At 43.5% G+C, this 12,466-nt stretch overlaps 1 protein-coding gene across 7 annotated transcripts in view; it reads right to left on the minus strand.

The window, feature by feature from the left end:
* WDPCP (WD repeat containing planar cell polarity effector) overlaps positions 1 to 12,466 on the minus strand; it is a 2,103,513-nt gene that overhangs the window by 90,444 nt on the left and 2,000,603 nt on the right. For all 7 annotated transcript variants that reach the window (XM_069234220.1, XM_069234221.1, XM_069234222.1 and 4 more), the window contains one exon: positions 6,062 to 6,090. In XM_069234220.1, coding sequence (XP_069090321.1) covers positions 6,062 to 6,090 — 29 coding nt within the window. The remainder of the gene's footprint in view (positions 1 to 6,061; positions 6,091 to 12,466) is intronic.

Genomic DNA, 12,466 nt, shown 5'->3' on the forward strand with positions numbered 1-12,466 from the left:
ACCGTCCGCCAGGGTTGTAGTGAGGGCCTTAATCAGTTAAGTAAATTATTATGGACTGCCTCAGATTGGAAATGGTCTTAAATGAATTTACCCAATTATATTATGTCCTCTCTTCTGGAACATGATCATCCAGACCTGTTTCTTAAGCCAGAATCAAATGTAAAGCAAATCTGCAGTGGACCAGAGTTGCCCTTTTGAAACGTTGGTGTGCCCTTCAGAGAAAAGACTTAATTGAGTAACTCATCGGTTACATCTTATGTGCTTCTGAAAATACTACCTTCGTTGAAACCTCATTTGATATGTGTTGCTAACAGCATCCATCGTCTTCTACTGCCCCCTTTTAGAATGAATTTGGTGCACTGACTTCTAAGTGTTCCTAAAAGTTGTCACATGCTTCAACCCTCAGTACTTTTGATTTCATTTCTTTTCAAGACACTGTGCATTTTATCACATTGTGTATTTTTATAAACAATTATGCAACATTATGGTACACCACTGTTAAAGAAATTCAACCTGAGGCAAGCTATACCTTCTCCTGTTTGTTTGCTGTGGTCACCGGACCCCCGCACCCGCTTTATGATTGCAATTTACTTAGCAGGTGCTGACCAGGTGAGGTCTTCAGTAAGGTTTTCGTTTTATCGCTCTTATACTTCGACTTATTGTGACAATATTGGTATCATGAGTTGTTGATACTGTTGTTTCTTTTGCTTTTTTAATGCAATGTATTACATAGTTACACACAGGTATTTGTATGTTAATATGTTGATATAATTTAAATGGCTTTAAGAAACAAAAAACAAATACAGATTTAATGAATGAACCAGGTGATGCTTTTTAATGTTATTTTCAAAAAGTATAAGCATTAACAGAATCAAGTAGAACATTCTAGTGGCCGATGCTAAAAGCTAAAGGCTCTATGCAATGGCTATTACTATCAATTTCATGCCCTATTCACAGTTGATCATTTAATCAAGTGTGCGTTTATTATATTTTGCAATATCTAAGTTGCATTTCAATGCAGTCGCTTGTCGCAACATTACGTATGTGGAAACAGCGTATCTTCATTGACTTGACAAACCAGGTCTGCCATCTGGTGGGTGCATAATTCTATGGCTATTTACACCCCGAATGGATCCACAAGCTGCTGACTCTTTGCCTTGTGAGAATAAAACTACTTCTGGGATGTGAACGATGGGTAAAGTCATCTACATACCAGTACAAACCTTTCAGACTACTGACCTGCAATTATTGCTCCAGCAGTGCTGGATCAGCCGAGGTCCACCTGATGGATGTGTGGAGTACAGTGACTAACTTGCACAGCATCTAGATGTTATAGAGCCAGTACAGGGGTGCACAAGCTTGTTTCATCCACCTGCAAAGGTACCACTTAGTGAGTGCACCTTTTCACATGGCCACCCAGGCTGACGTGTTACAAAATGACACATTAATAAAGAATGGCATGTGCTCCACCCTAACAGTCTGAAAGAAGCTGGCATGAGACTGAGTGCATAGCACAGGCTGTCATGCAGAACTTTGACGTGGCGCCCTAGTTCAAGTGATATGCTGTACTGGGTGCAAAATCATGTGGAATATCATTCCGAAGAAAGCTCTTTGAAGACTTCACTGTATAGTGGTTGGTCTCTATTCTTAGACAGAGAAGGCATACGCAAAGGCCCTTAAGTATAAAAATGTGGAGGGAGCGCACTGCTTGGCATGCCTGTGCAAAATTAACCCAGATGTACTGTGGTAAATGCAGTGCATGGAAGAACTTTAGCTGAGTGTCTTTAGTATTCACCATCGTTGGTGCAGCCAGTGCTGTGTATCTCTATACCCCTGTTTCAGGTTTGTTGTCCTTCTTCAGTAGACGGAAACGTGTGAAATTTGGGAGTGCTGGCAATGCTGTGTTATCATGCACTGCATTTACCATAAGGCACTGGGGCAAACTGAGCGCTGGGAAGTGAGGCAATGTACACCCACCCTCCTTCTGTCCTTTGGTATAAGCTAAGGCAGGCAGTATATGCCCACCCTCCTTTTGTCCTTTAGTATAAGCTAAGCAGCACTTGTACAGCATGTGTCAGCTTTGTTTTATCAGTTTTTTATCAAGATGTGGTATCGCTGCACTATTTAGGGTTACAGTAAAAAAATAGGGGTAACTACTACTGCTGCAGACTGTAGATCTGATTCATAAAGACATTTCTGGATGTAACAGTATTTTTACAATCATAAATACAACTTCTAAATAGTCGCAAAAGATGACGCTACACAGTGTAACAGGCAGCAGTACATTCTACAAAATGGGCAGGGAGTGGGTAATTCCAATTGTGCGGGCATAATGAAACTTGAGGGAGTCCCTCTGCAAAGTACATGGAGAGCCTGTCCTACCCCCCCCCCAGTGCACCACCTAGGCCCACCGCTAAAAAATCAAACGTATCAAACTAACACTAACTGGTCCCAGACCCGGTCAGTGTACTGTGCCTTGGGGGGCCTGGAGCCCAATGCCCCCTGCCCCCCAACCCCTGGCACCGAGGGGGTTGCGGGGCTAATATTAAGCCACTGGCTACACCTTGAAAATTTATAAATGGCCACAAACAAATCAGTTTTTGAGCATTCACAGATCCCTTTATGATCCTGGAAAATCTTCAATATTTACACCAGTCAATGCTTGCAGTAAATCCCTTTTCCATAGAGGGAAGGGGAACAGAACAACCCCCAAACTTAATTGGGTTATTGGGGAACAGGTTTACACACAGAAAAAAATATTTCTGTGAGGCGAAAAAAAAACGAAAAGAAAAACAAGTAAACTGCACAAAGGTGCTGTGTTTCCCCAGCGTGAGCATTACTGCGCATATAATTTCGTATTAGGGAATTCCGGTCCCCCCAAAAAAAAATCCTCTTCAGAAGCACCACTGATATGAATAGTCTCAAGTCGTAAATTTACACATGCACACAGGAGTACTTACAGGTGTAGATTTATAACTTCTTTATGACTCAAATGCCTCCGTTTATACTGCACACTCCACCACTGGGAGGCCCTACTTGCTTTTTTGCACTTCATTAGCCACTAGAAGTTTGCTAAAAGTATTTTTGTGATTAGATGCAGTATAACTGCAATATTCAACCAGTTTATGTAATTACTGCAAGCCTTCAAGTTAGACCGACCACTGATTAGATTTGTTCAGGAATCAACATTCCTATAACCTTTTTAGGGTCGAGTGCGCAAACCTGTTGTAATCTCTCTATGGGCTTGTAACCACACCCATCAGTTTGGTTGGTTCGTGGGCTTGTCTTTTAAAATTTGCTTGATTTCATTAGTGAAAGGCATGCATGCGTCATGTCTTTTCCGGTGCTTAGCCCTCCTCAAGCGCACCTGCCAACTACTGAAAACATACGAGCGTCCATGTTTTCCGTATAGTTTCTGGACTACTTTTTCCTCTTTATTTCGTAGGCAGCGAGATCTTGCTGGGCAGTAGTTGAGTGCTTTGCATGACATTGACCCTGTTACATGGATAATTGCACTTTTGCCAGTTACAAGGATAACTGCACTTTTGCCGGTAATATGGACAATTGCACTTTTGCCGATACGTTTCTCTGCAAGCAAATTTTTGTTTGCTTTTGTGTGTCTGCTTTGCGCTCATGGCGGCCATCTGCTCGCTTATGTGAAATTGTTTTACTTTTCATTTTCAGTTTAATTGGCAAGAAAAGTCTGAATAGGAGTTTACCACGCTAATAGCTCTAACTCGAGCAAACGCAAGACCCACTGCATTGCAAATTCTTGTTTTAAAAATTCCAGTGCCTTCTAGAGCGTGCCTATTAGAATGTAGGTGGCATCTGCATACGGTTCTAGGCTTGTCAGCCTAGTCAAGGCGGTCTGATGTCACTGTGTTTAGTTTTAGAAGATCACTCTGTTGTTGTTTTGCCCAGTGATGGTTCTTATCAGTAAACAGGAAGAATAAAGTGTGTCTGATCCTAGCAAGGATCTTTGTAGTGTTGGGATGCGTCTACCAAAGGACTTTGCCATTTAGTTTCCCTGCAGTGCCAGCAAAGTGTCTGTTTCACAAGCATCTTGCTAAAATCTACTTTTTAAGTGTGTCACTAACAACAGCATCTCCCTTCAAAAATAAGCGTTAGCAAAGCCAAAAGTTCTGTTTTTTTGTGAAGAAAGCATGTGCAAACATAGGCATGCAAAAAAGTATTTCAATGCAATAGTACATTAAAGCTAGTGGTGGTAGATTAGTCATGATATTGGTGGTAGTAATGTGGTATTGGTGGTGGTGCTACTGGTAACAGTAGTGGTGGTATTGGCAGTGGTGGTGTTTATGGTTTGGTGGTGTTATTGATAGTTTAGTGGCGTTGGTACTGGTGGTACCAGTGTGAGTATGGGCTGTGGTATTATCAGTGGTAGTCTAACTAGTGGTGGTATTGGTGGTGGTACTGATGGTAGTACTGGTGGTGAACTTAATTGTGCAGGTGGTGGTGGTATTGGTGGAATTCATTTTGGTAGTATCAGTAATATTGGTAGTGGTGGTGCTAACACAGAATTGTTAAGGAGAAGCAGAAACATGTCCTGTTATTAATAAGCTTTCTATCATGCGTATACGTAAGTGTATTACATGCAATACATTGTTTATGCTTTTAGATGCCAATCCCTAGGATGAATTATGAAAAAGCTGCTCAGGGAAAGCAAGATAATAGTTTATTATTACAATTGGATGTCCGTACTTTAAAAATGGTCGCTTTTATGATCAGCTGCCTTAGCAGAGTTAAGCTGTACCCTTAGAGGCGAGTGTTAAGAAAAGGATGTTTGATTAGCAGGTGGTGAACTTTAAAGGCATGCATCGCACTATATTGCATAGCTGAAAGTTTTGACAAAAGGTCAAAATCTACGTTGCATCTTTAAGAAAACCTAATTGTTCACAAGTCTTTACTTTGTGAACAAAAATACTGTAAATCAAACAATATTGTACAATGACAGCAAAGGTAAACAAATGACTCCACATGAACGTAAACGAGCTATTAGTCTGTCATAAAGTCAAAGGCCTATCCTTATGAGACGTTTATGAATTAAGGCAACAAGCATCTCCTAAGGACAAAAGTCATAAATCAGGAATTACAATGTCATTGTGTCAGCAAAGTAAATGCATTCAAACCACATACACGGTATTTCATTTGCAAGCAATGTATCATGTCACATCTATAGTTTAGCAAAAGTACTAATTCACACCCCATCAGCAGATAAAGCGGAGTCCCATCTGGTTGCTCAGGATAAGACTATAAGGGGTTGTTGTCATTTAGCACAGCACTACGAGATAACAGACTGGGTGCTGAAGTGCTACAGACTAGGAGGGACTCCTTAGCCAGAAGCAAATAGGCAAGAACACTTCTTGAGGTTAGTAAGGGAAGTCCTGTGGATCTGAATCTGAAGGTCTGGGCTGGGGATTCCACTACATTAAACAACAAAAAGTGCATGGTGAAGATAAAAAGCAGGTCAAATGGTGGCTGCAGGCTGAATAAGAAGATAGACTCCTGATTGTGAGGAGGGACACTCAAGCAGGGTGCCTGTGGGGACTCAACTGCATTGATGCGTTTGCAGAAGATAGGAAATCAGATCAGATCAGAAGAAGTTGTTGTGCTTTTGTGTACTTGCCTGCTGTGTGATGCAGAGAGCAGCACTTCTCATAAAATGCTGTGCTCTCAAATAGTAGTCCTAGTACTAAAATTGCTAGGAAGAACTAGGAGTCCTCTGGACTCACCGGACTTTGTTCAACACACAATGTAGCTCACATTTGCACATGTAAAAAGTTCAGATGCTCTGTATCAAGTCTAAAATTATATTGGCGGCATGAATGTTCTACCAAGAAAATTATGTGTAACTCTCTTATTCAAATCTACCACTGTCAGAGATAGTAAGAGATATAGTGCACTAAAAGGTAACATTGGTACTGTATCCCCAATAGCTATTTGGAGTAATAGACATTGCACAGCTCACTCTGTCCCAGTGGAAAATAAAGATGACACACATTCAAAAAGGACTCGGACCACATATTAAGATAAAGAGACGTACCTCATCTGCTGACTCTCCTTCCACGCTTCCTTTCAAAAGGAAAACATAAAAGTGTGTGACTCAAGTGACAACACAATGCAAAAAGTATTATAACAGTAAATTAAGAGTTATTTCTCAGAAATCAATATACTTTACTCTTGTTTGTGCAAGTTTCTTGCATTCATTTAGTTTAGATTAATCTCAGAATTACTTTTATTTGGACTGATTATTTACTGAGCGTAACTTCAGGTGTTCTGCTAATTTCTTAGGGACCAGATGACTAATCAATTTGCTTGACATCAGTGATCAAGATCCAATGTGTGTGCCCTCTACAGTAGTGATTTGCATCCCTATGAATGTGGGCTGAGTACCATTAGATTTTCACACAGGAGCTCAGGAACACCCACCAGTTTCTGTATTATGCCTCCAAAAATAATAGATGGTAAATACAGCAATATTTGGTAGTATGTCTCACAATGGTGGATAAGGAGTTTATATACACCAACAGTTGAGAGGCCAAATTGATTGTACAGTACCACATTTACAAGAAAAAAAGAATCCTATGCAGGTCCCTTTGGCCCTTATTACTCTAAAGGAGAGGAGCAAGGCTGAGACTGTGAGAATAGGTGTCTGGGCTTACCATTCCATGTATTGTCTCCCGGGTAATTACCTCATTAAGTAGGAGATGGTGGATATCTGGCTGTCTCAACTGTGGCCTATCTATCTTGAGTAAACAATACAGTAAACGCTAAAGTGCCCGATTCCAGTTCCCATTGCATTCACCAAAGCCCTCATGACACCTCAAAACGCCTTCTGCACATAATATTCCAAACCTGCAGGACAACAATACACATCAACTCACAAGGCAAGCCACACTGGCCTGGTTCTACAGCAATACACAATCATCAGCTTCCTTCTAGCAGGTGCATTCTTGCTGGAAGCAAGTATACTCAAGTACCGCTTGCAAAACACTGCGATGATCTAAATTAGCAGGAGGGTTGGGGTCAGAGGGGCACCATTTACAATACAACATAACATTTTGTGGGAAGAAGACACGTGTATCACAATCACTTACACAAATGGAAAGAACACCCTTTAAACCTTGGTTCTGGGATGATCTGAGAGAAGAGGAGAGGTGGGTTTCCTTGCAAAGTTGAATTCATGTGGTAGCGTGGATTGGTTCTCCGGGAGTCACTCCCATCAAGACTCAATTAATTGGTATTAATCACTGAAGCACTCATTCCCGGCTAATAATTCAGTCAGATATAAAATGACGAGGGAGAAGAGGAACCAAATTACAGAAGTTAAAGCCCCAAGGCTTTGCATCTAATTTGACAATCCCCTCTATTATACCACTTTTAAAGCCTTGCAAGTGCTGAACAGGAGTATCTGTTGCAACCCGCTCCTGTCTCCAACATATTAAGATTGTTCATTGGCATTTTCTGCTGTGTCTCAAAGTCCTGCATCTTGCCAGATAACCTCTTATCAATTGCCACTCTCTTCTCATATATGTCATTGTATAACACTGTGATTGAATCCAATAGGGACCGCTCACCCTGTGTAATGTCTGCTTCTTTGGCAAATTCCTCAGTGGATTCACTGTTTCCTTTTAACAGAGGTGCCCTCTTCAGGTTTATAAAGTCTTATTCCATTTTTGATAGTCTGCCATTGTGCAACATCACTGGAAAATCAAACAAGACGGGAATATTCTGCAAATTGCCACAGGTGTTTTGTAGCTTTTTTGCTGTTGCCCTGGAGTGTTACTGCAGCACAATGTAGGCCTTTCACTGACACAGGCCCTGTGTCCAGAAGTAGGATGCACACTCAGTGGAGATCCAGCATCTGAACTATTTATCCACAGATTCCTTACCTTAGAATATTCCCTGGGTGTCAGACTGGATTAAGATACTTCTAGTGAGCACAACCCCTGTGCACCAGTAGGTGGCATCGTTCAGCTCCATGTGGTGTTGTCTGGACTGGAAGTGACATGCGGGGTGCCTATATAGGCGCCACACCAGTGTGCTGACAGCAGTTTGTTTTTGTGATTAGCCACACCAGTAATGTGGAGCCACGAGGAACACTGATCCCCTATGCGCTAAGCTAGGGCCCTTAAAAAAGAGGAATTTCTTTACAAATCCATTCGCAGAGCGAGGAGGATTAGCAAGGAATTTGCAGCTAGATTGACTCTCTACCAGATAAGCTGTAACAGTTACCAAAGGTAAGTAACTTGTTTATGTCATAGAGACTTCTAGCCGTACATTCCTTCCCTTTGAACAGTTACCCAAGCAAAACTTCCCTGGAGGTGGAGCTGCAATATGGATTACACTAAAAAGTCCTGTAAGACCGAACACGCAAAGAGACTGTCAAACCGGGCCTGAATGACCAGGCAGTTGTGCTTCTTAAATGTCTCTAAGGAAGCCCATATTGCTGTCTGACAAATATCTAGGATAGGATTGCAATAAACTAACCCAGTGGTTGCATCCTTGGCTCTGGCAGAATGAGCTTGCAAACCGTCAGAAGGTTGCTTTTTGGCCACTGTGTAGCATATTGTGAAGCACAGCACTATCCATCAGTAGATGGTCCGTTCCTGAACCGCCTTCCCTCTCTTGGCTCTAATGTACCCCATGAAGAGTTAATAGTCCACTCAGAACTCTTGTGCGGTCCAGTCACGGTATCTCGCCTCTTCTTTAGAGGGTTAAGGCAGAGCATAGAAAGTAGGCAGAGTAATGGATTGGCCTGCGTGAAAGGGAGTTACCATCCTCTGTAAAAAGGAAGCTCGACTACGAAGGACCAGCTTGTCTGGGTAGACAGAAATGAAAGGGGGATGTGCTGACAGTGCCTGCAACTCACTGATCCTCCAGGCAGATGTTATTGCCACTAGGAAGGTTGTTTTAATGGTGAGAAGCCTGAATGGACAGTTGTGTAGTGGCTAAAAGGGGGTACACATAAGAAACATGAGAACTAGGTTGAGGTCCCACTGTGGAACATATGCTGGAAACCTTTCAATAACCTATGAACAATAGAGTATTTCAAAAGGGATGGCTGATCTGGTAACTACAGAAATGCCAAAATGGCAGAAAGTTAAGCTTTTAACATGCCAATGCAGAGACCTGCTGGGCTAATGTAAGAATGAACAAAAGCTCCTGGGAAGGATGTCAACATGTTTATCTATTCTCCATTCCACAAACTTGCTCCAACGACCGGTGTATACCATCTTGTTGGACGGATGCCTGGCTGCCAGTATAACATTGCAGACTTCGGACAGAAGGTCAAAGGTTGTCAACAGTCACCGTTCAATCTCCACGAATGAAGGCGATGTGTTTTCAGTTTTGGGTATAGAACCCTGCCTCACTTCTGTGACCGAAGATCCTACAGAAGAGGCTGCCTGATCAGGGGACTAGTACCTGTGCTTAGCCAGAGGCGTAGTTTGGTCAGTGAGATTGAGGGGGGTGTGATCTTCAGATTACCCAACAATCACGCTGGCATACCCTGGTACAATAGATTATCTGAGAAGCAGGGCATGATGGAGGCTGAAGGGGCAGTGGAATGACAGAGCATTGCGTAATGTTAGCAGTTAACCAACATTTTTTAAGAACTTCAAAACAGAGAGGAAGAATGTGTGTGTACATTTTAGTCTGTGTGTGGATGAAAAAACCCAGTGAAATCCGAAAGTCACCTCACCATACCCGATTGGAAGCACCTGTATCCAACTATTTACTACAGAAAACGTTTACCCCGCCGAAGCTATGCCCCTGTGCTCAACAGTTCAGGATACCAGTTCAGTCCCTGTGTTCAATCCAGAAGCACAAGAACAACTTAGGCCCGGTCGTTTCTGATCTTCTTGAGAACTCTGGGCAGGAGTGGTATTGGCGAAAGGCCTTCAGTATGCCGAAACACCACTCAAGACAAAAAAGGTCTATGAACGAGAGTTGCCTTGGAAACTCCTGTGCTCAAAACTGCTGACACTGTGCATTCTCAGTGGAGGCAAACAGATCTAATCAAGAGATCTCCCCACTCTTGGAAGAGACCCTGAACCACCTCCAGATCGAGACACCATTCATGATAAACTTCTCGCTACCTGTCCCATGTGTTCTGTGGGAACTGCGTCCTGGGCAGGAAGAGAGCATGAAATGTGCTGGCTGTGGTTGCTGGCTGTGTAGAGACACGGTTGAAAGCCCCTTCAGCGGCGGAAGGTGGACTAGTTTTGATGAGGGGCCATAAAAAGGCTGGATTACCTATGCAATAGAGTGGCAGGGAGTGAGCCGAGGATGTTCTTGGAAGTGAAGGCCTGGACTACCAAGCTCTCTAAGGTGGGGTGCCTGTGCAGGCCTTGGTCAAGGCCCCGAGTAGGACATTGGTACAGACTTCATTGAATGTGTATAATGGTTCAGTGGGGGCAACTCGTGTCTGAAGCACCTCCGTCAAGATGTTTGTCTTGACTGCCACTGAGGGTAGCGTAAGGTCCATGACCTCAGCCCCCCTGTGCACCACCACTGCAAATGAGTACCCTCCTCAGTAGCCAAGGTAGGGGTAGAGACCAGGCCAGTGGCTGGAAAGGGATTCAGTCAACTGGCATCAGCCAGATCCTCATATTAGTTATCCTCAGGATCTTCTAATGTTTGATATCCATACGTGTCCGCAGACCCCTTCCAATCATCATCCAAACCTTGCCTGTCAAAGGCTCCAAAATGGGGAGTCTTGCCCCTGGTCGGCGCTTGAGTTGACATTGAATAACACCATTCCAGCTCCGTATTGGAGTAGGGAATGATGATGGGATTGGCAACAACACTGGGCGCTGGTGTGTGTCGAGGGCATTGGCCCTGGAGCAGGTTCCGGGGAAGGTCGAGGTCACTTGACCCGCTTCACTCAAGATCCATCAATGGATCCGTGGGGCTCAACTGGCGCTGAGAGTTAACCTACTAGCGAAAGACTAGCAGGGGTCCCTCCCATACTGGTGTGGCCTGACAGCGATCCACAACAGTTGGGCCACCCAAAGATGAGTTTCACGGCTTCGTAAAATTCTTTACGTTTGGCGGGGGTTGCTCTGTTTTCCAGAAGAATGCACGGAAATGGCACACGCAAGCTATGCCATAGAGGTAGGCCTTGAGTGCCGGCCGGCCCGTGACTCATCCACGATCCTACATGCAGGGGTATAGCTTCAGTGGGTGGTGTGTCTGAAATGTTACACCCTTCTAATAAATGTATTTTCTGGTGAACAGTACAGATGTTTTCAGTCTGGTATGGTGAGGTGTCTCTCAGAGTTTACCAGGACAACACCAACGCACCAACACACCCACACACACACTCTCTCTCTCTGTCTCTCTATTGAAATTCTTCAAAAATGTTGGTTTATTTTACAAAATATTGTGATTTCTCTCACTTAGTACCCCTACCAATTCACATTCCTCTCCCTTTTCACTGCCCATTAAGCCCCTCTCAAGTTCCCTGCTTGATGTATATTATAGTTTAACATTATATTGTTGGAAAATCTGAAACTCACATCCCTCCCGTCTTACTAAAAAAGTCATGACACTGCCTGTGTGATGAAGTCAAAGACCTCTTTGACTTCTTTTTCTTTTCGTGGGACTTACTCGACTTCCCCACTACCTAGAACAGGATGATAATCTGCAGGTACAACTTCACAAGCGATCTTGGGACCTTTCTCGCGACCGAGAAGTGAAACGCATACAGTTGATCGACGCAGGGGCAGCAAGGAGCTTGAGGGACCACTCTCACAGCATCTTAGGGTGCACGGCATGGCAGTCCTCACATTTCTTGGCGTGATGGTCTCACTCAAGAGACCAAAGACAAATCAAATGCTGGGACATGACTTATATCTGTCGGTGACAGGCGCAACATGGTTTAAAGCCTGAATTTCTGGTGGACATCCTGCACACCGGAAGACAAAGTCACAAAAAGTCTTCTACAAAAGGTTAAAAAAAAATGTCAGTCAATAAGTGACTGAGAATAGCCCTTCTCTGGATCCGCAGTGACTGATGCTGAAAGAAAAGAGCTGACCTCAGCACGCTGGGGTGGCACCTATTTAGGCACCACATACGTCACTTTTGGCATGGGCAATGCCACATGGACCTGAACTATGCCACCTACCAGCGCACAGGGATTCTGATCACCAAAAGTTTCCGGATCCAGTCTGATGCCTTAATAATACTCTAAGGTAACAAACCTGTATCTAGAAGTCTTTATCATATATAGGTACATTTTCCCTGTTGGATGGCCAACCTACATAGCCAAGGCTGATTCCTCCTGCTTGCACTCATTCCATAGTGCCATCTTGGTTGCTCAATGGCCCTGGTTCACTCTTGTGTGTCATCAAGAGAATCCACCCTCTACTTCCCACTCAATTCTCTAACTCTTTAGATGATTCCCTTGCCACATCAGGAGAGACCACTGGGCAATCAAATTCAG

This window comes from Pleurodeles waltl, chromosome 5, assembly GCF_031143425.1.
Source record: "Pleurodeles waltl isolate 20211129_DDA chromosome 5, aPleWal1.hap1.20221129, whole genome shotgun sequence".
NCBI classification, from domain to species: domain Eukaryota; kingdom Metazoa; phylum Chordata; class Amphibia; order Caudata; family Salamandridae; genus Pleurodeles; species Pleurodeles waltl.